Below are 27,839 nucleotides of genomic sequence, written 5' to 3'. Positions count from 1 at the left end.
ACTTGCTTGTGCACTAAGAGTTGCACTGTGTGGCTTGTTTTACATCCCTGCCTGGCAAATTATGTTCTCCAAATCTGCAGTGGAGTCTAGTGTTTGATCTCACTACTGAGGCTGCACAGTGAAAAAAAAAGCCTTGTTCAGATGTGGTTACTCATTACACTATTCCACTAACCAGCTGCATTTCCATGTGGCCATGGAGGAGAGAAGGAGGATATTGGACCACTGTGGCCAGTTCATATCAGTAGGGACTACTGAAGTAATTAATAAAGAGCAACCTTATTATGACCCCTTTCCAACTGAGAAAATTTATTCCTGGGTTTGCAGTGGGAAGCGCTGATAAGCCTTGTCTGTGACTATAGAAGAAGCAGAGGGCATCGCTGTAAATCCTGGCAAATCCAGCAGGCTGGTATAACTACTGTCTGAAATCTATTGCACTGAATTTCACTATGAGCACTAGAAAGGGCTGTTACTAGCTGATTCTACTCTTCATCTCCTTTTTCCCATGAAGGTGGGAAACTGGCAGTTGGATTAGCTAATAGACAATGTGATGATTGGTCTGAGTATGTTACAACTCCTCTCTTGCAACACTTATTACAGGCATATTATAGAAAGATTTTGGATCAGACAGACTTGCACGGTAAAAAGCAGAGGCCTGTGAAGGAAAATACGCCAAACGTGGACTGGTTTTTTGCTCTGAAAGCATCACAGTCCAATAACCAGCTCTCAAACCCTAAAACCTTTTCCTGTGCATCCCATGTCTTTTGTAGGTTGGAAATCAGGAGAGGAGACCATTACTTGTGATGTAGGTTAAAGAGATCAATTCACACCTTGTTACAAATGAGGAAAAAATGGCTCATATAGAATAGATTTACTGTGATGCCTGTTAAAAAAGCCACGCTCACAAGGCTTTAAAGTCAGACCAAGGGCTAGTGTATGGAAAGAAGGAAAAAAAGAAAACCACCGTGTTACCCCACTGGGATTTCCCTCCTGAAAGTTAAAAGGTGCACAGAAAAATGGACCCTGGGAACCCAGCATCCACCAGATGTCACTGATGTTCCTCTCAAAAACAGAGGACACAGCAACCAGCCAAATGGGAAAAAAAGAGTGCATCACTGGTGGGTGAGTCCTGTAAAATTTTTTCAAGTTACCAAACAAGCCTGTTTCAAATCCCTTAAACTACTTTCTTTCTTTCCTTCTGCATAAAGACAAAGTACCACTGACCTTTTCCTACTTACAAAGTTTGCTACACTCTGCTTACATTAACTATGCCCTCCTGACCTCTCTTGCTCCCTGCTAGTTCTTCTCAGTGGTTTGACATGGGACTGTCAGGGGAGAAAGAGCTCAAGACAAGCTGTTTCTCTGTTTCTTTTCTTCCCTGTCACCATTCAGTCTCAGGTTTTACTCACCCCCGGGTGCAGTTTGGATGGCAGAGCTGGCAAACATTATTCCCATCAGCATATTTCCAGACGAGGGTGTCATTCTCACCCAGAACCCCTGCTGGGCAGGATTTCACACAGTGGGGACCATCTATAAAATGGGCACACTTCATGCAATTGTCAGGGCCCTGCAGAGAGAAACAACTTGTTTATAATGCCCTTACATCAGACTATTCAGGAGGAAATTCAGAAGATATATCTAAATGCCTTTTACTGATGGAAGTTTTCAGCATTGTCTGCTTTTATTACCTTGCTACCTGATATTCTTGCAAGCAATTGCTCTTGCAGGATGGACCATACAAAAGACATCTCTTGCTGCTTAAAGGTAATATTTTCCTGCATTACAATGTTGCTTCTTTTTCTCCTCTGCCTTCTGTCTGGTTGGAAAACTTACGTTTTGAATTTTAAATGGGAAATAATTTAATGACGCCTTGATAAGGGGTTAGCTGAAAAGCAGACAGCTTGGTTGCTACCTGGTGCAATCTACTGTCACATGATTTAAAATAGTGGATATAGACCTCCTGATACCTCCCTGAAATACTTGAATAAAATTATTATTTTTCTGGTTTCTCAGGACAGCTTCTTTCCTCTATTAGGAAGAAGCACAGGATGATGAAAGCAACCCAAAGAGTCCATGCATTTTTCTTCCCACTTCGGAAAGCACTTAGTTTGTATTTAAAGGCATTGCCTTTGGCTATTTTTGGCAGAAGTGTTTTTATTAAGACTGTAACAGCATCATGAATGACCTAAATATTTTAAAGCAGGGGAACCAGCAATTGTGGGTCAAATTCTACTGTGGAGAAAAAACAGACCAGATTGACAGTGCTGGTTGCAGTGGGACAAAAGTAAGACACGCTATAGGAAGATTATTTTAATCACTGTAATGTCTAAGGGCCACTATAATAGACTGATTACTAGATGTTAGGCAAATATGGAACAGGGGGTCACTGCCTGAAGGAGTTTATAATGTAAATAACATCCTTGAAGCCATGGTGCTAGGAGGGAGGATGGAAATGCTTCACATTACTGAGCAGCGACTCTTCAAACTGATGATGGGCGCCCTCGTTCTTGACAGGACAGGGTTAATTTTTGCAGTAGCCAGGAGGGGCATGGCTAGGACATGGAGGTTATTCTATACCTCCTCATGTAAACCTCCTTCCCCAAAAGGCAGGGGAAAGGAGTTTCTTCTGGGGAGAAGGGGTTCCTTCTGGTTGAGCAAGCATGGTAGAGGGAACAGTGGGGTAATGCTGGTTCTGAGCCATTATGTGAGAATCCTTCACCTTTCTTGTACACTGTTACTAATGTTGTTGCTGTTACTACTCCCTTTCCTATCTCATTGCTGTTTCCAGTAACTTGTTCTTATCTCAACCCACGATTTTCCCCTCTTATGCCCCCAATTCTCCTCTCCAGCCTGCCACAGGGGAAGTGGGGGAGGGAGTGACAGAGTGGCTTGTCGTTTGGAGAGTCTCAGTGGGACTGCTAAGTTGGGGAGTACCATTCCTAAACCACAACAATGAGCAAGGGTCAAACACTCAGAGGCTGCAGGCGGTGGCAAAAGGTGTTTAAAGAGCAGGGTTAAATAACACAGAGGTGGATCTGTGATGGAAGCAAGAGATTTGATCTCAAAAAAAAAAAAATCCAACAGAATTGGACTTTTGCAATTAAGATCTGAGTTTGATCTAATGTGTTCATACTAACTTGGAAGTTGAGTGGTTATATGTTACTCAAATTTTTGCCATATTTGCCAAAGTAAGTATTTTTTTTTTTAATACAAAATTTAATATTTAAAAAAATATTAAAGACTCTACAATGTCTGTGACTGTGGATTACATGTCAGAAAATAAAACTAACACCCTGAGGTTTCCTATCCTTCTCCCTTGCCCCATGATCTTGACTTCTAAACACCCCCATTCTCTGCTTCACCTCAAATAGGGTTAAAATGAGACCTCAGGATTATCTGAACATGGGAAATACATATTGATACGTGATCTGAGGCTCAGGTTTGCTAAGATGAATCTGCTCTTACAGGTCCAGTGCAGGTTGCATTGTACATGGTGGAGTTTTGCACCAGGCACTCAGGGTGGCAGGGGAGGCATTTGGAGTCCTTTTCGAACTCTCTTGGCTCCCTGGAAGACAACAACAACAACAAAAAAAAAAAGAAATAATTAAACCTCAGATATAATAGCAAGCGAAAAATTGTGGTCTTCTCTCCTTTTCCAGACTTTTCCATATTTGATTAATATGATGATGGCACTGAGACAGGAGGAGGGACCCTCTTGGCTACACCAGTAGCACTTGCTCAGTACAAACAGGAGTACATAAGAGTAAGGGAAATTTGGTTGACAGTGAAACACATGACACTCCAGATTGTACACTACAAGTTAGTTTACTTTCCCTTTTAAGCTAATGTCACAGAATACTCACAACCATTTCTAGAGGCTTTTAAATGGTAGTGATGCAAAGAGATCAGCAAAAACAGTTCAAGTGATTCCAAGGCTACAAATAATAATTAGGAAAGTTAAACAGCAAGGCACTGATAATTAAATTAATGTCCTTTCTACAACACACAATGAATCATTAAAATATGAAAGTTGGGAACAGATGGTTTTAATAGCAATAGAGCTGTTCCACTTCAAGTAATAGTGTTATTAATTAAACTAAATCTACCCATCATTTGACACAAAATAATGCCCTGATCTCCCCTTCAGGTTATAATAGCTGCTAGAGCTTTAAAAAAAAAAGACAGCTGCTAAACTGCAAGCCACTAGAGAAACACAAACATCAGAGGCATTAGCACCCTGACAAGTACTTGCTTAATACTCAGGAGCTAAGTCAGACTTCGTAATTTTGGTGTTAGACATGCCTTTTCCACCTACATCACCTGTTGAATTGACACACAAGGCAGCAATATTTTTTCCATGTCCTGAGTGAGGCTGAGACAAGAATTTTGTCTGAAATTGCTGCTCTCAGTCATTTTTGAATGAAAGTTCATTCTCCCTCGACTGCAACTTTTCAAACTGCAAGGGTGAGCTGCTCATCTGAGCAAATATAGGAGGAAGGAAGTCTACCAAGCAGTGAAGCCCTGACTCTGGGAATGACTGAGCTCCCAGAGACTCGAAATGGCTCTGGCTCTCACCCATTGTACTTGACATGACAGTCACAGATTGGGCTTTAAGCTCCTTTCTTTCTTATGGGAAGGAAGCCCAAGGTCTCCTTGGTCCTCCAGATAGTCTCCTTGTGGTCTTAAGGGGATGTTTTCTTAGCAGTCACCATGTCAGGAGCAAACTCCTAAGGCATGCTGAATGGGGAAGGAGAGGTACCTTAGCTAGGTACTGCGTTCACACCACATCTCTGCAAGTTGGGCTGATCCCATGTAACCAGAGACACAGCTTCTTGCTTTCTTCTAGCTACAACACATTTTAAAAACCAAAGCCCCCATACCATCACCAAAACCTAAAGCACCCCTGAGACACCTTACCCTTGCAGAATGTTGCACTGCTTCACACATTCCTTCTGACGATCAAAAAACCTGCAGGAGAAGCAGTGGAAGGGTCCTGGGCCCCAGCAGCCTATGTCTGAGCACAGGGGGTCACAAACATGCTTGGCAGCAGCTGAGAGAGAAAGAGGGACAAGAAAAGACATGAATGTCAAAGCAAGAGAGGGCTCAAACTCTGTTCTCACTCCATCTGACCAACTGGTTTCCCCAGCCTGTTCCAAAACAGATATGAATGGTTCTGGTTCTGGTAGAGTGGAAGAGGAGTAATCATGCTTCTTTAAATCCCAAGGTCTGAAATTGAGTGACATCTGGCCATTCAAAATAAGAATGATCTCCTCTGTAACAGCTTAACATATGTATGATAAAGTTAAGTCAGGCTGGGGTTGTCCACCCTGGGGAGGAGACAGCTCTGGAGAAACATTATTGGGGCTTTTTTGTACTTGATGGACACTTATAACAACTTTTTAACAAGGCATGTAGTGACAGGACATGGGGAAATGCTTTTAAACAGAAAGAGAAGAGTAGATAGATTTATGGCTACAATGAAGACATATTTACAATGGGTAGTGAGACACTGGCATGAGTTGCATAGGGAATTGGTGAATGCCTAATCTCTCAAAGTTCAGGGCAGATTGGATGGGGCCCTGATCAACCTGGTCTAGTGAAAGACATTGCTGCCCACAGCAGGGGAGGCTAGCCTACATGACCTTTAAAGGTCCCTTCTCACCCAAACCATTCTGTATTTCTATGACAAATTTCTAAAATACAACAAATTCATATTCTGCAAAAAGAAATAATTTGATTTTGGCCCAGGGATCACTGCAGTCAACAGCAGAATGGCTGAACAACAGCTTCAACCTTGTTAAAAAAGGCCAGGTTTAGGAGTTAGCTTTTGTGTCCTTTGTGTGGCTTCACTATGTTAATAGTAGCGAAGAAGCTCCTGATTTGCTGGACACCACAAATTCCACATTTTGGTAGGAAAAAAAAATCCCACTCTTCCCTCACCACTTTCATTAAAGCAGTATCACTAATGAATGTTGTAGCCAGAGGAACATGGAAAAAAAAGCCTTGCTTGAATCATGAAAATGCAAGCTTACTCTTGAATTTCAGCACAAGCGTTGATGGTGAACAGGAACGCAGCACTCACTTACCACACTCATTTTTATCTCTATTCTGTAAAATCTTTGTTTTCTGGCTCTCAGTTGCAAACAGGCTCTGCCAGTCCATGGTATCAGCATAGCAGAGGTTCTTGTTCCTCATAATGGCAACATCTCCATCACTTATTTCCTTGAGGGAGCGCAGCCCTAGGGACTGTATTTTCAAGTTAACAACGGCAAGGGAATACTGGCCACTAAAATGGAGATGGACAAATAGAAAAAAACATGCAAGAAAGGTAATTAGTAAGCAGGATTTACTCAGCATGTTTTTATCTTAGTTGTCAAATGCATCCTGCTGTGAACTGCATTTTCTTCAAGCAAGGTTCTGCTCAGCCTTCTAAACTTAATGCCATGTACATGCCATGCCTATTATGTAACAACTGCAATACTCACATCAGATTTTGCAAGGGTTTTTTAAGCTAAAACTGTCAGGACACACATGTTCTGACAAGCAAATTATGTGGAACAATGGTTGTAGGTAAAGCAGCTATTATTTTGTGCTTGTCCACCTGGGGCAAGCTTAGGAGGGCACTTGGAACATTGCTGATGTATGCACCTCTTGGCAGCCTCCATCCATGACTGCCCAGCTACCTCAAATCCCACAGTGCTTCTGACCACATTATGACTTACCCCAGACTGTAAAGAGCACTTTCTGTCCTGCTTGTGCTTCCAGGATGGTGGAGGAAATCCTGGTCCTGAAAGCAGGCTCAGGGCAGCCCTCAATACATGGCACAGAGCTGAGGGTTTTTACTCCCAGGGCACATTATCTATGCTACAGAGATGGTGCTCTACTCCTTGCAGGGTTTGCCCCATTTTGCATCAGTTTTGGGACACCTGAGTCTCACACTGCTTGCAACCTTGGTGTGCTCAGACAAGAGCAGCTCAAAACGGGGTTTCTCAGAGTGGCTGTGGCACATGATTTACTTACTGTTGCTTTGTTCTGCCTCGTATAATCTCCAGATTTTCGAAAGCATAGAGATCAGTAGCATTCTCAGGCCAGGCTTGAATCAACAAAAATCCTGCAAGAGGAAAAGAATATTAAAAAATAATCATCATGGAAATAAACTCACCGTTAGTACTGGCAGCAGAACCTTCTCCTGTAACAAATCCTGCACTAGGAGAAGGCACTTGTACTTTCCCTATGCTTATCTGAAGGATCTCAAAGTCTAACATGACATTTTAGGGAGCAAGGAGATATTTTTAAACCCTGTTTTATAAACAGTTTACTTCTCAGCCCACCTTGAGGGCTTAGGAGCACAACAGAGCATGTCGGTGAGCTGCACATCCTGCCACACCAAGTCACCAGTAATGATGGCTCTTGCCAGTAGATACCCTGGCTGAGAGGCTGCAGACTCTGGATCTGTAGGAGAAAGGCAGCACTCCATCCTGTTTTTCAGCCAACCCCAGGGAAGAGGAAAACTGAAAAGCAGGAACAGAGCAGAATAGCTACTTGTAGTGGATTTTCTGAGGCAAGCAGAATTCCCTACTCAGCTGAGGTGTTTGGGAGGAAGGGGAGAATTTGGAAAATTGCAGGCTGCTGTATGAAGCTCTGCAGTTAGTCATTGCTACCCTGAAGGGAACCACAGAGGTGAGAGAGAAAGAAGAGGAGAACAGGAGTCATGTCTGTAGACCCAGCCCCGATGTTACATTCATTTCATAATGGGCTGAACACAATTACTTTTAATTGATACTTGGTGCGAGATGGTGGCTGAGTTCTTCACTGGCTGCTTTGTGCTCATGGAGACTCATTCACCCCAAGGAAGAGCTCATCAGGCTGGAGAGGGTGTCTCCATAAGGATGACACAAGCCACTGAGCACGCTTCCCTAAGGAGCTGCTGAAAGGTTTTCCACAAATAGAAACACACTTGGCTTTTTTTAGCTGGAGTGGCACGCCTCTGCATCACCACATGCTTCTTGGGTGGCTGAGGATCTCCACTGCTTTTTACTCTTCTCTAGGGCTGACAGTTCAGCAGAAGGGATGTTCTGGCCAAACCACACACCTTGGATGGAAGACCAGTATGTGTTATGTGGGCGTAATGCTGGCAATGTGCTGCTGACCACCTTGGTTAAGAGTGACCCTTGCTAGCTCACGGACAAGAAACACTTTGCATGCACTTCTCTTCATGTGCTTAAAAAATTTCCCTCCTCCCCATTTGTGTTTTGTGCAGTAAAAAAACCCTCAGCTTAAATTCATTGCTAACCTGATATTTCCTTGACTGTTTTGAAGACATCCAATTTCTTGGGATCCAAAGGTAGGGTCTTCGTGAAGGCATCACTGAAACAAACAGAGAAATTGTGAAAAGAACAGCTTAGCCTGGATTTTCCCTAGCCTTTTTCTTTCAGTGCTTGATGGCCAGCAGGTAACTCACCCTAGAAATGCAACTGGGAGAATGCTGACGTCCCCATTGATCTTGGTACAGTTTTTGAAGGAGTCGATATTTGTGGCATTTATGGAGAGGATCCCTTTAAGTTCACCTATTCCGATGCCATTGCACACTGTTAAAGGAGAGATACAAAAGTCAGGGGGGACAAAAGTGAAACCCAGTCACATGGCAGGGTAGAAACATGGAGGTGCCACAAGTTCAGAAAGAATTCCTGTATGGTCAAACCTACCACTCTAAGATGAGTTTCATAGATCTTTTGCCTATTTTTGCTTTTCTGAAAGTCCCACAGGATAACTACTTCCTGCTTGCCCAGCTGTGCAGCTCTGGTCTGAGCATCTCTGCACACAGGCTCTGGCACATCCCCTTCTCTCTTTGTCCCATTTCCATTCCTCTTGATGAGACACTGGGAAGGACAATGGAGGAGAAGGCTGATGTGCAAGATATACATGCACACAGTTTATCCACTGCACTCGTGGTGTATCCCTGGAGAGGATGCTCCACAGTCATGCTTCCTGATCAAGCCACTTGTCAGATCTCCAAACTATTGCTGGATCTGATTTATACTGAATTTGCACTTAACCAAGATTAGAACTCCCTGCACTTTTCCTAGTAAATTCTCTATCATCCCAAAGCCTCACTGTTTTATTCCATACTTTTTATACCTTTGCTGCATAGCCCATCACACTTTTTACACTTCCGAACACCATTTTCTTCCACTTCATAAGTATCAGCGTTGCACGAGCGAACACAGGAGCCATGATCTGTCACCACATAGTTGTCTGGGAAAAAAAAGGGATGCTGACTTAGGTGACTGAAAATACTAGAGGGATGACTGAAAGATGACTGAAATACAAGAGGGATGCTTTGAGGTCCAGACAAGCACCTCAAGACTTGTAAGAAAAAAGGGCTTTGAGTTTTTGGTACACTTAGGAAAGTACAGGCATTAACTATGAACGTCACCAACATCATTTGAAGGTAGATGAACATGCAGTGCTATCACCATTTTACAGGGAGGGTAATGGTCACAGAAGAATAAAACAACATCCATGTCTTGGTGGATTAAAAAAAATACAGAAATGGAACAGCGAGAAAGGAAAAGCAAGCATCTGTAGAGAAAACAGTGATCACAGGCCTTGAGACAGAGTGTTAACATCAATTACTTTTTAACTGTCCTAATTAAGAACCAGTTAAAATTTGATAATGCTTTGGCAATCCATAGCATTGATCCTATATAGCCATTGTTTAATGTTTTTTAGAAGATGCCTTTCTCTTCACCAAAAGAAAAAAATTCAGAAGTCAAAATGCAAAGATTAAAAACCAGGCAAGGTGATGGATTCAGACTGTTTCAAGAGGCTCATTTTGTCATCTGTTCTCAGTTCCCACAGAAACTGAAGAGAACAAGTGCTCTTTCACTTGACCACAACACAGAGAGATGACATAGGACCCTTCCCTCTTTTCTCCAACTCTTCACCTCCTCTGGGCTGCAACCTGAAATGAACTTACGTGGACATTCCTTCACACAAGTGGCTCCGAAGCTGTATTTTCCTTCAGGGTTCACATCCATCTGGTAAGTGGTGGGGTTATACAGGACCAATGGGGGACACGTATCCTTGCACGTAGCATCATCCCGAAATTTGCGGCATGCCTGGCATTGAACAACAGCACCCATTAAACTGCCTTTTCCTTAAAAAGTGACAGTGATTTTACATCAGGTCTTCAAAACACTCTGATGGCCTCATCTGCTTCCTGCTTAGCTCTAATGGAAACCCCAAGCAGCTACAGGGATGGTCCCTCAGGCTTTGAAGTTGAAAGGTTGCTTCAGGCTGGGCAATGGAGCTCAGTATTTTTTAAAAAAAGAAACCATGAACTCTTCTTTTTCTGAACAAGAAACCTTGGCACTCTGGTGGAGAGCTGCTGAAATTCACGTGGGAACAGGAGCAAATCTGCATGCCTTAGACAGAAAAATTTTCCCTTACAAGCAGCAACCAGATCAAGACAAACTGTACTTTTCTTGGCCAGTTTTTAATAACCTAAATCAAATCAAGTCCTTTCCTGCCAATTACTGACTTTTCTGGCTAAATATTAAACTCAAGCTATTATATTTGGCTGCAGGTAATGAACAATTTAGCAGGCATTTATGAAGGACAAGTTGGTTCTTCCAATCTAAATCTGCATTAAATTAATAATTACTCTCTTTTTCCCTTTCTTCTCTCCTGGCTTTCCAGATGAGAGAGAGTAACTCTCTTCTCTGTGAGCCAGTAAGGGGATCATAGCCATCTTAAAAGGAAACCAGGAAGAGAGGTAACAAGAATAAAATCCAGACTGGAGAATTTCGGGGAATTTCTGAGATGTCACTTAATTTTGAATGAAGTGTAGTGAAAACATGGGGAAAAGTTAAAACCACAGCATGCACCAAACCCCTGAAAATCTCGTGGAAAAGCAATGGGACCTTTATTCCCTAAAGAACCTCCATCTGTTTCTTCTCTCTTCACTGCCCCAGGGCTCCCCAAATACAGTGCTTTTGTGTCAAATCAAAAGCAGAAAGGGAAACACAGATTTCATGCATGAAGCTCAGTAAAATGCAAAAAAATGAAGATCTATCACTTCTTTACTTCCCTTACAAGTTCTTGCTTTAGTAAACCAAAATTACTACTGACTTAGTGCTAAGGAGTACAAGGCAAAGCTGTGCTGGCCTGGATAACTGCTTCACCGTGGGGTCAGCTGTGGGCTTGTGGACATCTTCATGTGGGGAAGTTGCCTACAACAAACATTTAGATGTTCTGCAACAACATTGAGCTCACTGGGCAGTCAAAGGCACTAACACTGGTTTGGAACACACTAGGAAGGTCCATGGGCAGAGTCAGTAAAGACCAGCAAAGGGTGCTGTGAAGTTCACGTCATCTTCCCTCCCAACAACCACCCATGCAGGGAAGCCTGGGAACACCCTCCAGGTCACCATCTCTCAGGAGGCCTTCTGGGGCTGAAGAAAGCTAGAGGACATGCAGCTGAAAGCCCTGCTCGCCGTGTCAGCGACTGAAGCCATTATGGTGGTGGTGTAGCATCATTACCAGGCAGTCACTCTCCCGAGGCCCGGTGCACCCCGCGGCACACTGGTTGTGGCAGCAGTCGCTGGGCACCTTTCCTCTGCACCGACCAGAGCACTGCTGAGCACAGATGACTTTTGTTACTGGAAGATACAAGAAAAAATGAAAAACATCAGCTGTACTTGCTGCTGTGAGATCAAGAAATATGGAGAAAAGGTCTGGTGCAGGTTCTGTGCTAGATTTTCCTCATGGGACGTTCTGTCCTCATTTAAGGCCAAAGTTTGGGAGGGGTGAAAGCGAGTGTGGCTGGTGGTAAGAAGGGGTCACGTTCAGCCTGTAATTATCTTGGCTCTTATGAGGTGCTAAGAACTCTGATCCCAGCCAGGAAATATGTCCTGCTTAGAAAGAACAACCCTGTTGCACCAATGCCTAGACCAAGCAAAACTCTGTGACGAAGCCACTGCATCTTATAGCTGGGCAACAGGGTAAAATATATCTCCACTTTATTGAGAAAATTTACTATTATTGGTGCTAATTTTGAGAAAAACAATGTGATAGAATTGACAGGACTCTGTACTATAATTGGAAACTGTACATAGTAGGTGTGGTGCTGTAAAATGTCCCTTTAATGCACTAAAATATTTCCAAAATTTGCAGAGATAGGGGAGACTCACTTAGCAAGCAGATTTCATATACACATTGAATTATTTTTCTTTAATGTTCAAATCCTTGGTGAAATTTTATCTTCATTACATAACTCCCTTAGGGTTTGCACCAGTGCAACAACCTGAAGGAATGAACTGTCCCATGTCCAGCTTTTTGCAGGGAAGCAAAAACTGCAACGTTTTGTTGAGAATTGGGAAAGTGTCTCCATTTGAATATCAAAGCAGAGAAAAGGATAATCAGAACAATTAAAAAAAACCCCACAAATGAATGGCTACCATGATTTTGTACCAGCGACCCAAAATGGGATTGTTTGTTCTCTAAAAAAAAAAACAATTACTGATCCATGAAGCCTGGCATAAGGTGCCAGAAGAACCTGATGGCTACTCTGCTTCATACAGCATCCTGAGCATTTCAGCTATGCACTGTGCTAACTGTTATCAACTTCACAGCTGGCACAAATGAATTACAATATTATCAGAAATTCCTGTAAGTCTGAAAACCATGGTTGTTAATGAACAGAAAATTATTTCAAAAAATAGCCAGCTACAGGGTATATAACAGTGATTTTTAAAAATCATATATTCTTTTTCCATTACACAGTTCTGTATCTAAACTGTACTATTTTTTTTTCTTGTAGACCTGTAAGCAAGGTAGTATATTTTCAAGGAAACAGATTATTTGCACAGTATGCATTAGCTTCTCTGATGGCAACTCCTCCATTTAACTAGAAACAGGGGTAATAAAAGGCACATTGTTCCACATGAACAGCATTTTGATACAATTTTTTTCATAAGAATTAGCAGGGGAATAAAGCACCTCATCACTTTGATAACTATTGACTAGAGTTTCCTGCTGGAAACATATATTACATCAAACATTTTTACTTCACATAGAGTATCCCACATTCATTTCCAGAAGAAAGAGACGTATCCCCCAAACTTTCCCACATATGGAAATGTGGGATACATTTTCAGTTGGCCAGATTCTCAAATGCCTGGAGAGGCAAGCAAGAGCCCACAAAGGATTTTGTTTCATGCACGCATCAACCTCCTGATTCCAGTGAGGGTTTGTAAGTGCTGGAAGCTTGCAGGGCTGAGACCAGAGGTCTTGCAAGGTCCTGGGACAGCTGTGCAGCCTCAGCTGCAGGAACCAACCCAGGAAGGGCTTTGTATGCACACCCACTGTCTACCGGAGAGCCAAACTGCAGAGCCAACTGACAAAAACTGAAGCTTACACTATATGAAGACCGCAAAGGTATATGCTCTTCTTTCCTCAAGCTCTAAGCCATAAAAATTTGGCTTGATATTTGCAGACAAAAAGACTTAGGCTCAGGTGACTATTTGCAATGGAAAACTGAATATAGGATGTTGCTTCCATTTGCATTATGTCTAGATCAGCAGTTTTTCCACTGAACTTTTCACGAAACAAAACTCAGTGTATTTCGCCACTTTTTAAAGGAAAAAAAAAAGCAGTGAGACACATTGTCATGGTGCTGTTCCTCCTCAACCTTTACTTTAGGAAAAATAAACTGTTGCAAAACCTCAGGCCCTTGTAAATGGATGTTTCTGCTGCTCTCTTAGTATCAAGCAAGCAACCTACCTGCATAATTACTGTTAGGTTTTCAGTAGACAGAAATGTAGTATGTATGTTAGAGCACACAAGCTATTTCTTAACTAATCTGCAGGCTTACATGTCTGGCAGTTTTGTTCACCAGGGCCCCAGCAGTGGTCTTCTGTGCAGTTCTGATGGCATTTGGGACCTAAAACACAAGAGAGAGTATAATATTCTGTAAACGAAGAAAATAACAAGGTACTATGAACAACAGAAAACAATGACTTGGGATTTTCTTCCTGATAAACCAGGGTAAGAAACACCCATACAACAGTGCTGAAAAAATTTGAGAGCTGAATTCGTTATCCTTTGTTCACCTCTGCTTTCCTACGTGCATTTCTCCACCTCCACACCTTTGAGCAAGGGAGCACAATACCCAGCCAGTCTAGCTTACGAAAGAGGCATATTTTTCCCAGGAACAGGAATCTCAGCTACTGCCCAGCTGGCCCTTCTGCTGGGGTTTTCATGCTATGGCAAGTCACCACTGGCTTGAAGTCAGGCATGTGCCAGCTGCTCACTCAGGCCACATGTAAATCAGTGTTTCTGAACCAGGCAGCTCTAAAAAGAAAACAAATCCAACTGGATTCACAGGTAACTGCCAGCTACTCTGACCACAAAGTAATTTGACTTGTCTGCTTTGTGCCCTCCTCCCATCCTCTGCCAAAAATACTCCTTGTGCAGGACTATACTGCAGATGGACAATTAATGGAGAGGTGGGCAGGATGGACAGACACCTTGACTGACATTGAGGATTCAGTGCTGGGTTTTTTACCATTCTTCCCTCCTTGCTCTGTTCTTTCTTCTTCTTTCTCTTAATGACAAGCAAAGCTCCAGAGAAACAACTTATTTTAGAGTATGGGATCATTATTAAAGCCATAAAAGGCTGTCTTAGCAGATTAATGTGGAATTCACTACATTTAAAAGACATTTCCTACTAGAGTGTTTCTTCCCACTAACGGCATGTGATTCTCCTTCCCCCCCGTCAGCCATCAAATAGCTGAACAAATGCCAATACTTGTCCGAGAGTGGATTGATTTGGTGTGGGACCAAAGAACTTTTTTTTTTTTTAAGTTGAAAAGTTAAAGGTTAACATTTCTGTGGTCTTCAGAGCCAAACTCCTGTGCTGACATGTATAGTTTGCAACTCCTTGATTACGCCAGGGTTCCATAGAAAAATAAGAACACAGAAGTTGGCTATTAGCTCTCAGGCAATTATGCAACTGGAAGAAGATAAAGAAAATATGTTTTCCTGCCAATTTATAGTGCCAGAAATTAAATGCTCAGAAATGAAAATAAACCCTCCTTTCTGTGAAATGACTGGGGATTTTACGAGGGACTCATAAGGCTGAAGGATTAGCTTGAGCCTGCTCTAAGCATATGCTGTACAAACTTTTAAATATCCCCTCATATCCCTGTTGATCTGAAGTGTCAGATTTATCTATCTGTTTATTATTACTTTTGCCAGGGTAATCTGTGCAGTCCAAAACAGGAGAATTTTATGGCATTACTTGGGTCTTAGCTCGAAAAAGGCTTCAAGTAATTCCATGAAGCTACCCATTTGGTTTTTCTAGACCAGAGCCTCACACTGTAAACAGAAGATTGCTGGAAAGCAAATGAATGCACATTTTTCTGAGCTGAACACATATGCAGGGTACTGTCTTAAATCAAGAGGAACATTCCCAAGAACTTTGCTGAGCTATGAGTTAAGGACCTAACCATCATGAAAAATTCTATCTTAGGCCAGTTGTGCAGAAATGAAAGCACTTCTCTTGAAACAGAGCTTGGTAGCCTTCGTTAGAAATTGTTGGACCAGGAACCCACTGCATGAAAGATGAGACGCTCATTTTACTCTCTAAAATGGAGAGGGACACATAGCACTTTTGGTAAGTTAATACTCACAAGAAGACAGGTTGCTCGCAAATTCAAGCACTGTGGGAGGCTTCTTGCTTGTGTCAATGATGTCATTCCAAAGAACAGTGTCCATGTTGCACAGTTTGGGGTTGTTGCTGATTTTAACACCTCCATTGAGAATTTCTGTTACAGAAAAAAAAAAAATTGCTAAGTGAAGCAAATCCCTAATATGTCCCAAAAACATCCCCAAAATGTCTCTGATCTAAAGAAAGATAAATAAATTACACCTTTCTCTACCTCAGTCACATGATACTGACAGAAAGGAACAATCTGCAGGGCATCAGCACTCCTGATGGTGTAACTAACACCAAAACCAGACCAATTGGTTCTGGAGATCAGTTTTTCTCAGATGCCGCCCAGACGCCACTATGTGTAGTTTTCTGCCTGGTGCCACCTTTAGGGCCCACAGCACTCAGCAGAGTGGGCACTGCTGGTGTGCCCAGCCAGACACCACGTGAGACACACATATTACCAGTTCCCACAGGGATCTAACAGAAAATGTCAATATTTATGCACTGGAATCAAATAATACAAAATAACAAATGGATGCTTCTTTGCCAGTTTTGGGAGCAAAGATGAATCTTGATGAATTTTCTTTATCTTTTGCAGAAGACTGGCTAGCAGGAAAGCAAGTAGAAAACTACATTCAGATCCTTGCTTTTAAAGCAAGTTTTGATGGCCTATGACTTTGAGAGGCAATCTCCAATAGATTTTGACACCAATAAGCTGACAGTTGAAGTTGGCTTTAGAGGTGCCTCCACTTCTTGGCCGTGTCTCACCTGAAAGCCGCTTCATTGGCAGCTGTCGGAGTCCCTGGGTTTTATTCATGTGGTAGTTGGATAAAACAGCCAGGGCGTAAGAGTTGTCATACAGCACATTGCCTCGGATGATCTGGAGGTTTTCGAGGGGAATGACATCCACCATGTTAAGGGCGATGAGCACGTAGCCTGCAACCTCCTGTATTGTCTGAGAGAACAACAGAGGAAACAAGGTGTTTAATCCATAGTACTCTTCAATAACTGCTTTCCTCCTCCCACTCCTCCAATCTACCATCTTTCAATTTCAAGGAATGACAGAGCACTTAATCTCATTAAAAATAAATAAATCTAAGAAGAGAAAGGGACTATGTGAAAAACCTTGGTGGTTAAGCATGTATAAACTCACCCTTTCAGCAGCTACCAGGAGGTCATTCCAAAGGTCCAGTGTACCCCTGTTCTGTCCCCAAGTAAGGGTAAGTGGGGCTGACTAGGGGAGGCAGGAGAAAAGGGCAAGCATGCATGCACACATGCATGCACACAACTAAGTGTGATGCTTCCCATAAACACTTGCCTAGCCTTCAACAACTGGCAGCACACAGATGCCACCTGATTGAGGCTTTTACATGGTCTCTTCTGTTCCCCTTCCCATGCTCATAAAAGGGGAAGACTAGGCAACCTTCTCCTTTTTAAACAATATATCTCTTTACAGGACAAAAAGGCAAGTGAGGTAATGTTCCTACATGTGGGTTTATTCCTGTCTTGGACTGTGAAATGTATGCATTTCTATCACTTACAAAATTCACTGCTAGTGAAAATCTTTCAGACTACTAAAGATATTTTCCTTTTCTATGAAGACTACCAGTAAATTTTCAAGAGACTCGTTACCTTCCTCGGAACCCTGAGCTCTGTGAGCAGGTTGTGTTTAGAAAAGAAGAATGGCAATAACATCATATTTGTAACCCATATGTTCAAACCATAGGTTTTTTGACGTTGCTTGTTATTTGCTGGCGGAGAACCTGGAGGTCCCCATGTCAGCCATGGCTTCTCCCCATGCCATGGCTGTGTTTTAACATCCATCCTCTGTTCACCCCTTCCTCAGCTTGCCTTAATTTGTCCATGAACTTGTGCACAAAACAAATGTTGAGATGGGAGTAGCCCATGTGTCAATCACAGGGGATTTTCTTGAAGATCACTTCAAGAATCCATGTAGGAAATTATTGCACAGGACTTGCCTGCCTGCTGAGGGTGTGAGCACTTCAGGCTGGAGAGGCACTCACCACCATGGCAGAGAAAGGGATCACAGTTTGGAGGGCAGGGAAAAGGCCTCCACACTTCACAATCTGCCACTCGCTTTGTGCTTTGCTTTGCCCTATCAGCACCACAAAGCCTTTTGCCCTCTGAGAAGTGAGATAATAGGTAAGGATGTAATTCTAATTATAAATGAGAAGAAACCCATCTGCACAGCACCCAGCACAGGCTGGCAAGTGCTTGAAAAGCTATTTCTCACAGTACCTGATTTGTGTAGTAAGGTTAAGTGCATCCTGCAGCCTACAGATATGCTTAGACTGTAGGCTGCGATTCCTCTGACCTTAACTAGCTATGTTTTTGGATCACCACAGAATTTTATCAGCAACTGATCATTTGCACTTAAAAAATGGAGTAGGATTTGTTGTAGCAGAGAAGGCCCCATAGGCCATGAACACTAACCTTCAGGAAAGAGAGGTCACGATTGTGCTCCACATATGTAATCTCCAGGTTGCTGAGTACCACCTCGCAATTGTTGTACATCCTCTGCAGGCTGGTGAAATGATCTTCCACATGTCCCAGTTGGGTCAGCTTGTTATTTGTCCCTTGACAAACTGTGGAGGAAAGGAGAAAGCTCCATGAAGGAAAGGAAGAATAACTACAAGGCAAAGACTTGTTGCTCACTTATCTCTAAAAGCACTACAGTAAGTTAAGCATCAGCTTCATAAGAAACGAGAACATGATGTGTCCAATGGCAATAGTGTAGGAAGTGTGCAGTGTTTCCCAGGGACAGAGATGTACCAGAATTTAGAGCTGGAATAACCCTCCATTGCTTTCTGCTATAGAAAAGCTTCAATGCGAGGCTTTTGTACATAGGTAGCACTAAGTTTCCAGCATGACAGGCATAACTCAGTTCCTGAAGAGAGGACATTGATACAGTTCCACTGAACACTACTGAAACTGGCATGCTGTCAGGTATCACCAAAGATGATTTTCCTGAGGACCTATTTTATATTACTTTCAGGGGCATTGGGTCTCCTTGTAAGCTCAGAGGGAGGAAGGGGGCCTTCCTGAAGCACCTCTTAAGCTACAAATTTGAGTTTTAAGGTCTAACTGAACCTCCAGAGCTTACACATCTCTTGCCACTCTGACATTTTGGGAGTATGACAGATTCAGGAGATTTTCTGGCATATTCATCTTTGGCACTGAAATCCATTTCTGCCTGGTGGAGAAGGAAGAAGTGTCACACAGAGCACCACTGAGATTCCAAATATTTGTAACAGCACGATGGAAAAATTAATCCCCTCTTGAAATTATATTACTCTGCTTTATTAAATCTAGAGGAACTGAAAAAAGTTATCACCATTGTGATTGCAATGAATGAGCAAAATGCAAACTTGTTCTGAAGAAACACCAGACACAACCCTGAAAAATTCGGTACTCATACAGTCATTCCCTGTGCTGTCCCTACAGGGCTCAAATGAACACATCTCTCAGTTATGCTAATACAGAGCAAAGGAGAATGATATAGAAGACAATGTGGTAAAAAATTTCACAACCCCTTCCTGGGGCTCCTTCAGCTCCACTTTGCTTTCCAGTGGGAGCAAAAGGAGGCTGTTATCTCATCATTTGTACAATGCAAGTCCAGCCTGACTGCACAGGTTTCCATATTGAAAGAATTATATACTTTTAACTTGGAGAAATGAATACATGAAATGATACTTTTGTAGAGCCATAATTCATAGAAGCACCAATCACAAACTGGGGTGCTGCAAAGCAAATAACAAAGACTCTTGACAAAGCTGGAGATATGTTTCAGTTCTAGTAACAAAAGACAACACCTGTTGAAGATTTACCGAACAACTGATGCTTTATTAGTAGGAAAAGCAACATAATGACAGTGATAAAAACACATTTACCAATCATCAAAACTATTTACTGAACATATGGTACTTCTCAGTACAATCATCAACATTAGGAGTTACAGTGATAACAGATTAATTACTCTGGATCATGTTTAAAGCAAGGCTGTTCATTCACATTCCTCAGTTATTTCTCATTATACATCTAGATAAACATTATAGTGTTTGGAATCAGTGGCAACTGCTGGTAAATGGGAACACTGTGAAGGGCTGTGGGTACATTGTCTAAGCTGCTTGACCCTTTTTATATAGTTTGAATTTCTGAATTTTTTAACATTTGCTTTAGAAATTCTAAGTGGGATTTTCTGTTTTAGTTTATGTTCCAGTTTCAAACTTAACTGTTGCATTGTGTTCATACTTCAAATCTGTATTTGCTGTCTGCTTCAAGTACAAGGACCAAAAATTATCAGAGTCACAGGTAGGTTTTTATTCTGCGGAGTGGTCACATTTTGAAAGTTACAAATACTGTCATATGGCTAGTCTGCTCTGGAAAATGTGTTGCTGTTGGGGACAGGGATGAAGAGTCTTTGAACTGACTAGAAAAGTCAAGGAGTCATCCCAGAAGGCATCTTGAATTTTAAGCAATGTTATGCTACAACCAAAGAAAAACCAGTAATTACAGATTCTCAGACTGTTCAAAACCTCAGCTTGGATGCTCAGTTTAGGCATCTCATATCAGATCTTTAGACAAGTGTGATTTTGGAAAGCACTCCAACACAGTGCAGGAGCAGGTGCAGTTTAGCCTGCTCACAGAAATAAAAAAATATAAGTCATCCTGCTGTGGTATTCAGGGTCCACAAATGTACCTGATGCATTGTTGCATCTCTGAGGTTACCACCAAAGATCTGCCCCAATACTCAAGACAGGCCCAATGCAAAAGCTGCAGTGTTTAAGCTGCACCTGAACCAAAGGATAGCTGGAAGGAGGAGCTTTCTCTGGTGGCATCCTCCTGGCCACCTGTGCCCTTGACTGACTCTATGTGGCTTGGCACTGGTCAGATCACACAACAAAACAGCCCAGGATGCTGAAACAACCCTCAAGAAAAATTGCACTCATTTGAATGTGCTTCTCTTGGGATCAGAGAAGTGTTGGAGTGCTGAACTTGGGTCAGCTGTCTTGAGAAAGACAGACTTTTTCACTGCCTACTAGGTCAAGGCTGAGGCAGCAGTCAGAGGGCATGGTTACTCTTGCACTTCTCCTTCTCTTTCTCCCGTGGGACAACTCAGGGAACCATGCCAAAGAGTTAATCCAAGCCACAAATAATATAAGACAATAAATAAATAATTGGACAGAGGGTATTTTTAGCTCAGGAAAGCTTGTTGATTTGGTTCACCATGGTGCTCCATGCATTGGAAACAGCTCAGAGGACAGCAAGAAGGTAGAAACAAATAGTCAAGAGAAAGAGCTTCCCTGCTTGTGAAGCTGCAGAGGGAAACAAGCTCTGAAAGGGCTTCAGCTTGGTCCCCCAGGACCTCCTTTTTCCCCCTGTACTGTGAGCAGAGAGCACTTTGGTGGTTCTCTACCAAAAATGTCTTAAGCTACATGCAAAACCACTGGTCTCCTCATCACATCCTCCATCCAGTAAAGAGTAGCTGTAGATGAGATGTTAGTTATGATCTGAAGAGTGGAATAAAGAGGGCTGTTTCTGTTAAGAAATCAACAAACAGTATGTGGCTGTTAGAGTATCAGTCAGAACACTTCAGTGAAGCTTTCTCCCTCATGCACAAATTTCTGTTTGCGCTAAGAGATACAAGGGATCTAAGTGCATCCACAAAGTGAACTTCATCATACCAGTATTTACCAAGTGAGAACCTGGGTCGTAAGCAGTATATGCTGAGCAAACAAAACCCAAATCAAACAAAACAAGGTAAATCCCTGCAGCAGTATTACTGAGCTCAGGCAAAGGTGCAGAATAATTTTCCAACTAGAACATTTGAAAAGAAAGTAAAATGACCTGCTTGTATCTGATGAATAACACCATTTCTGCAATTTCTTTGCTTATGGAAACTGTTCTAAAAAGATACATGCTATAATTATCTGTATATAATATCCCAGTGTGAATGCCACTCTGGCCAGAGGCTAAAGCACAGACAATGAGGTGCTCGCCTTGCTCCACAGAGTTTTAAGTGGGATGTGCATGCTTGAGTTGATGGAATTTATTACGATTTAACCTCTATTGAACTCAACCTACTTGTCCTCTAAAGGACAGATTCTGATGCCACATGCAATACATTCATCATGTAATTTTGTTTCAATGTGTAGCAAAGCCAGCACTATCCAGGCTTAGGAGTCAGTGGTGGGCATGAATACTTTCATGGTACTGCTGGAAGTTACAGTAGCATGTACCATATAATATATATTCTATGTGGACACTTACACATTTTAGCTAAAAGGGAGAGTAAAACATTCAGGGTGAGAACATCCCTGCCCAGTAGAAAAGCCAAGATCCAGAAATGAACTTCAGGGCATGAGCTGACCCCTGAAAGATGAAAGCTTTGCTTTTATCTGTGATGTTAATATAATAAAAACACCACTGGTCTGGAAAGTTTTGACACAGAGGGCATGTCCCAAGAGGCTGCTGTCTGTGGCAGTGCTGAGAGCAGGGCTGCATGCTGGGAGTGCAGATCCCACCCCAGACAGGGTGATCTCCTTAGATCCTTAGTGCCCCAGCCACCACTCCTGTGGAATGGGGGCAATCCAGAATTTCGCAAGGCAGCATCATGGGATTACCACCATGAAGCATTTAAATTCTATGTGATATAGATTTTAGCCCACATGCCACAATTCCTAAATGACAAAGTGATGTTGATCTTGAATCAGTTGCAGCATTACCACAACAGACAGCCTAACAAAAATTTAGATATTGCTGAAATGACCCATATGTCAGACGCTGTATAAGACAGTAGCAATCAAAGGACTCAGGAAAGAGGCACACTATACTGACAAATGTAAACTCATTGAATTTAGTGCTTATGAAAAGCACAGGGTTGGCTGTCCTGGCTACTAAAACCTTCTGTGTGTCCACAGACATGCTTGCTCCTCCCCTTCTCTGCCTCAAACTTGGACTTACAGGAGTATTTCTTGGTGATGCAAACTGGTTCACCCTCTGCAACCCTTTGCTCCTTGGCCACTTTTTTCTTGTGCAGGTTGAAGCAGTAGCATGAAACCAAAGCATTTCCTAAATGGCATTTTCCCCAAGTAATGGTAGGGAGTCAGAGGGCATCCATACAGCTGTAATGCTAAGCAACAATATTTTCCCAAATCCAAACAAGCTCAGATTAAACAAAATGCTCCCTGCAGCAATTGCAGAGATATAAGTAAAATCTGTTTTCATCTTTTCCCCAGAAAATACTGAAATCCCAAGCCTGTCATGCATATTTGCCCTAGACTTGAGAAAAACCCCAGAGAATGCTTTGAAACCAAATTATCACCAATCCTCAAATCACCCTCTGTTTCTATCCATGTTTAGCCAGTGTTAGTCTCCCTTCAGCTCTGATAGACACATCAAAATAATAACTCACAAAGACAATTTCAGAGATATGCAAGTCCATTTCCATGCTTCATATGTCACTTAGAACTATATATGCCCTAGTATGATAAATGTATGTACTTTTGCATGTTTTCTAGCCATTACTGACAATAACACAAAACTTGTAGATAAGGGATATTTGTTTAATCTGACAGTGCATTTATAAATGTTCCTCTTCCCCCACTCCTTAGCAGTAATTTCACTTTTGATTGTTTTATGTACTTAATGGAAGAGCAGTACCTTGCTGGGTGCTTGGTTGGGATACAAAGCTGCCACTGAATGCCTGGGGAGATAACGCTGCTACTGGGTGTGCTACCATCAGTGCTGCCCACACCCAATACACCTTCATCAGAGTGTGGGGGAAAATACCTTCCAAGTGCACTGGAATAACTTTATAGGATATATTGCTCAATTTGGGTCCGTATGAGCAATCACACCATCTCGACCTTTGCCCATTGTATGCCCTGGGTAATTCCTGCACAACACAGCGAGGATCCTGGCCATACTCTGCATCTCCATGATCTTTCCTGGGGGAAAAACTGTTTCCCCTTTATGAGGACCTTCATCTAATAGGTCCTCTGAAATTAAATGAGGATGCTTGTCATTTAAGCATAAATATGCATATCAGCTCTAAGGGCAGGTCCTCCACATCAGGTATTTTTTAAACCACCTTCAAAGCATACACTTACAGCATACACTTCCATACACAAAGCATACACTTCCATACACAATGGATCCACATAACCTGCAGTAGAAATCAGCAAAGTGCAGCTTACTAGCTGTCAAATGATCAAAATAATGATATTTAAGCTTATAACAAAGTACTAGAACAGACAGGACATTTGTGATCATGACTAACCTATTAGAAAGAGAAAGAACCTAAAGAAAACAGGGTATGAAATATCAGAGGTTGGAATAAGAAAGTGACATTACATTTTATGTAATCAATCACTCAAACAGAAATATTTCTTATATTCACAAATTTCTCAGCTCTATAGAGACAAGGGATGGGGAAACTACCCAGTATTGCTGGGCTGAGTATGTTTAACGCACTGAGTAAGAATTTCAAGAGGGAGGAAAGTTCACGTGACACAAAAGGAAAACCAAATCTACTGCAATGTGCCATGGGAAGTTATGAAAAGGAAAGCTAGGAAATAGGTAAGGAGTACAAACAGTGCTCACATGCTGGCACACATTTTCCCTCGAGAACAATTTTTGCAAACCCACACAATGCCTAAAAAGTCTAGTTTCAGCTTAATGACAGCAACATTTGGGCACTGGAAATTCTTCTGCAGAAGATAATGATTTTGCACTTATCCAAATACTTTTATTTAAAACATTGTGAAAAACAACCTCGTGGCTTTAGTAAGTTCTTGCTCAAACAGTGTGGTTTAGAATAATGCATTTGCTGAGATTAATTCCAGCTTTTAGACACATTGGGACCAAAACAATGACAGAGCTCTTAAAAATACTTAGATGGAAACTGTAATTGCAAAAATTACCAAAACTAACGCCCTAGTGGAGAAAAATAATATGCCTTGAGGAAAAGCTTTCCCAGATGGTTTCTTTTTTCTATTTACTTGACAAAACCAACTTTTCCAGATAAATGTAATTTTAGGTTTCCTTTCCTGACTCCAATTAGGAGTGGAGACCTCCCCTTCAATTGTTATGAACAGTTTCCAGGTGTTCCCCAGAGACGCGGGCAGGGCTTTCCTAGTTCCCATGGCAACACTAAAAGAAAACTACTAACTCTAGCTAAGTACCGATATTGAAATGCTAATTAGATAATTGCTCTGTTTGTTTTCTCTAAACTACCTGGCCTCCCACCCCTCCACGCTGCCATTCTGGGACTAACATGCAAATAAAAACCCCTTAGGATCATGGGAGTATTTTTAGGAGATAAAAATGAATATAAATCAAAAACTGAACACAATAGAGGAGTCTAGATAAATGCCCTAGCTGAGGAAGAGGGAAACACATCCCCTGACTGGCTTTTAACCGTCGCCATCACCTAAGAAAGAACAGACTATATTAGGCTCTGAGAAGCAGGGAGATAGAGGGACAGAGAGCCCTGGTGCTGCCACCACGGAAGGAGCGGGGATAGCTGTTGTTCTGGACTTCAGCAATAGACTCTGCACACCACGCCTCCTCATCCTCGGGCCACCGGTGTGCCACAAAGAAAGGAGAAAGGACAGCTGCTGCTTAGGACTCCAGTGACAGACTCTGCACGCCTCCTTCCTTTCGGCTGCCTGGGAAAGCTACGACCGCGGGGGCGAGCTCTGCGTCGAGCCCCCTGCCCAGCTGATCTTTTTAATAAAGAGATGAGCATTAATAAAGGCATTAGCCCTGTTCATTTCATTCAATGTCAAAAGTCACATCCTAAATGGCAAAAGATGGAGGCCTCATGACAGATGGTCTGATTGCTGGTGTGTGCATTTGCCTGAAAGAACAAATAATCACATACAAATCAACTTGCTTCTGGATGAAGACCTCACCAAAGTCACAATATTTCTGACAACAAGGGATTCAACCTTATTAATTCCCCATGGTGCTTTTTTTTCCTCCCCAGTATAATTTACTAATATTTTTTTTTCTTCTTTGTTGCCATTATTTAATTCTGCATGTATGTTTATTAATCCTCCAGAGATTAAGGCCAGACCAGGATGTGCTGAAATCAGTCTTTCCACTGGCTTCAAAGTGAACTGGATGGGGGATTAAATTCTTCTCTTGCTGATGCCGATATAAATTTGGAGCAAGTACATGGACAGGATGGACTAACCCTGATTTAAGCTTTACCCTCTGAATGTCTTAGGATAAAACTGTTGTTGATACAGATATTTTCTGTAAATACAAGCAAAATTTTAAAGAAACAGGAATTGTCACCTTGCAATTTTCTACAGTTTGGGGAAAAGGCGATTTCACAGTTAATTTACAGATTTAGACAAAGGTAATTTACAGTTTGATTTCCAAAGATGAATAATAGATGGGAATTTTGAAAGAGGGTATTTCCACTGAGGTACAGAAAGATAACCTGAATTTAGCTCAGTTTTCTTCACATGTTTTTGTCAGTGATCTCTAAGAAGACTTCAAATCACTGCTGAGGATTCCTGCAGATTACACAAGCATTGCTGGAGTTCTAAATAATAAAGAGGGACAGATGACCTGCACAGGCTGGTTTGTATAATTTAGGAAAATAAGCTCCTTGAACAACATTACATGAACTATAGCCAAAGGCTAGGTGTTACATCAAAGACTGCAGAACACATAGTAGGCAGAAAATGGGGTTCTGGGATGCAATTGCTCTGAAAAAGACTTGGGAATAATATGAGGTGACCAGAGAGAGAAACCAGGATCCACTGTGTCCATCAGTGGCAAAATGCTGAAGGAAGGGAGGCAGGTGCTGGCATTAATTCCTAGTGGTGCCCCAGCATGCCCTGAGGGTGGTGGCCTCTGCACTGGAGGGCTGTCCTCTCCCTGCAAAGCAGGTGCCACCTGGGGCAGCTCCCACTCTGGTACCAGGATGCTCCCCTCAGGCTTCAGCTCTTCTCCAAGCTACATTTCAGCCCACATCCCTGACACATGGCCAGTGATTAGTGCACTAGGATTTTGCCTTGACTTTTGCAGGCTGTTTTTTGAGAATGATGGCTGGAAAGTCAAGCTCCCCAAGATGTCCTCCTCAGCAGCTGGGGTGCTGCTGTTGGGTTGCTCTTCCCACTCACACCCTCTGGAGAGGCTGATACAAAGGTAACTACAAGCTTGCATGGGGCTTTCTCTTTTGAGCTATTGCTCAAGATTAAAAGGCCAGGTCTATTGCAAGTGCAATAACTAATGAACTTAAATAATGAGTAGTTTATAAATGGTTTACAAATATTAGACACAACACTTAAAAAATTTTGTGCAGAAAACCACAGAGGCACCTTCTCCCCTTTTTAACCATATTTAGAGAAACTCAAGCCATACTGACTGTGCTCTGTGAAGTCAGCATGGACTCTGAGATCTCCCATGAAGGTTTCCCATGCGGGCCCAATAGAGCAGGGTGATGAACTTGGCTCTACAAATATATCAATATCAGGATGGGCAAAGTGATGAGTTCATGCCCTAACTTGCCATTTTTGGACTCACTGTTCCCTACATACAACAGAGCACCTGAAGCTGGATGCTGTAGTGCGCAAAATGGAGCTCTTCAAGACAAAATGCCAACTGCAGCTTAGACATTCAGGTGGTGTACAGCACAAGGAAACACCACTGAGTGCTATGGAAAGGAACGAGACTTTGAGAACCACTGAGGAGGAAATTAAGGAGGGGGTGAAAGGCAGAGTTGGTGGTATATTGGTTATGCTGCATGGAAGTTCTGCCATCCTACTTATTCTGGGTCCCCCAAGAGAAAGCGTTGCCCATGCTTGTGTTTTAGAACAGTGATCTTCATGCTGTGTGAAATCCACATACTGACCAAAGCAAGTTTGTCTTGCACTGTACTGTGTGTACCCAAACAACACCATGCAGAGGGCAATAGACTCTGGTGTCAGTCCAAGCAGCTCTGTGCACTTCAGTGGCTCGTTTCCCCCAAGGATGGGTCTGTCTATCAGGTAGCACAGGCCCTGGCTATAAGTCCATGGCTGCAGTCCTGCCACCCTCCAGCTTCATATACCAGCATATCTACTATGTTCATCACAAAAAAAAA

The 27,839-nt window shown here is 42.3% G+C and overlaps 1 protein-coding gene across 3 annotated transcripts in view; it reads right to left on the bottom strand.

Moving 5' to 3' along the window:
- The window catches only part of EGFR (epidermal growth factor receptor), a 158,934-nt gene that overhangs the window by 31,685 nt on the left and 99,410 nt on the right, over positions 1–27,839 (bottom strand). For all 3 annotated transcript variants that reach the window (XM_053943409.1, XM_053944167.1, XM_053944978.1), the window contains exons 2-15: positions 18,170–18,321; positions 16,484–16,670; positions 15,693–15,827; positions 13,874–13,942; positions 11,542–11,660; positions 9,977–10,118; positions 9,136–9,252; positions 8,459–8,585; positions 8,291–8,364; positions 7,018–7,108; positions 6,084–6,283; positions 4,915–5,047; positions 3,463–3,562; positions 1,407–1,564 (exon numbers count right to left, since the gene is read on the bottom strand). In XM_053943409.1, the coding sequence (XP_053799384.1) occupies positions 1,407–1,564; positions 3,463–3,562; positions 4,915–5,047; positions 6,084–6,283; positions 7,018–7,108; positions 8,291–8,364; positions 8,459–8,585; positions 9,136–9,252; positions 9,977–10,118; positions 11,542–11,660; positions 13,874–13,942; positions 15,693–15,827; positions 16,484–16,670; positions 18,170–18,321 (1,804 nt within the window). The remainder of the gene's footprint in view (positions 1–1,406; positions 1,565–3,462; positions 3,563–4,914; positions 5,048–6,083; positions 6,284–7,017; positions 7,109–8,290; positions 8,365–8,458; positions 8,586–9,135; positions 9,253–9,976; positions 10,119–11,541; positions 11,661–13,873; positions 13,943–15,692; positions 15,828–16,483; positions 16,671–18,169; positions 18,322–27,839) is intronic.

This window comes from Vidua chalybeata, chromosome 1, assembly GCF_026979565.1.
Source record: "Vidua chalybeata isolate OUT-0048 chromosome 1, bVidCha1 merged haplotype, whole genome shotgun sequence".
In the NCBI taxonomy this organism is placed as follows: Eukaryota; Metazoa; Chordata; class Aves; order Passeriformes; family Viduidae; genus Vidua; species Vidua chalybeata.
This window is presented reverse-complemented; position numbering and strand designations above follow the sequence as displayed.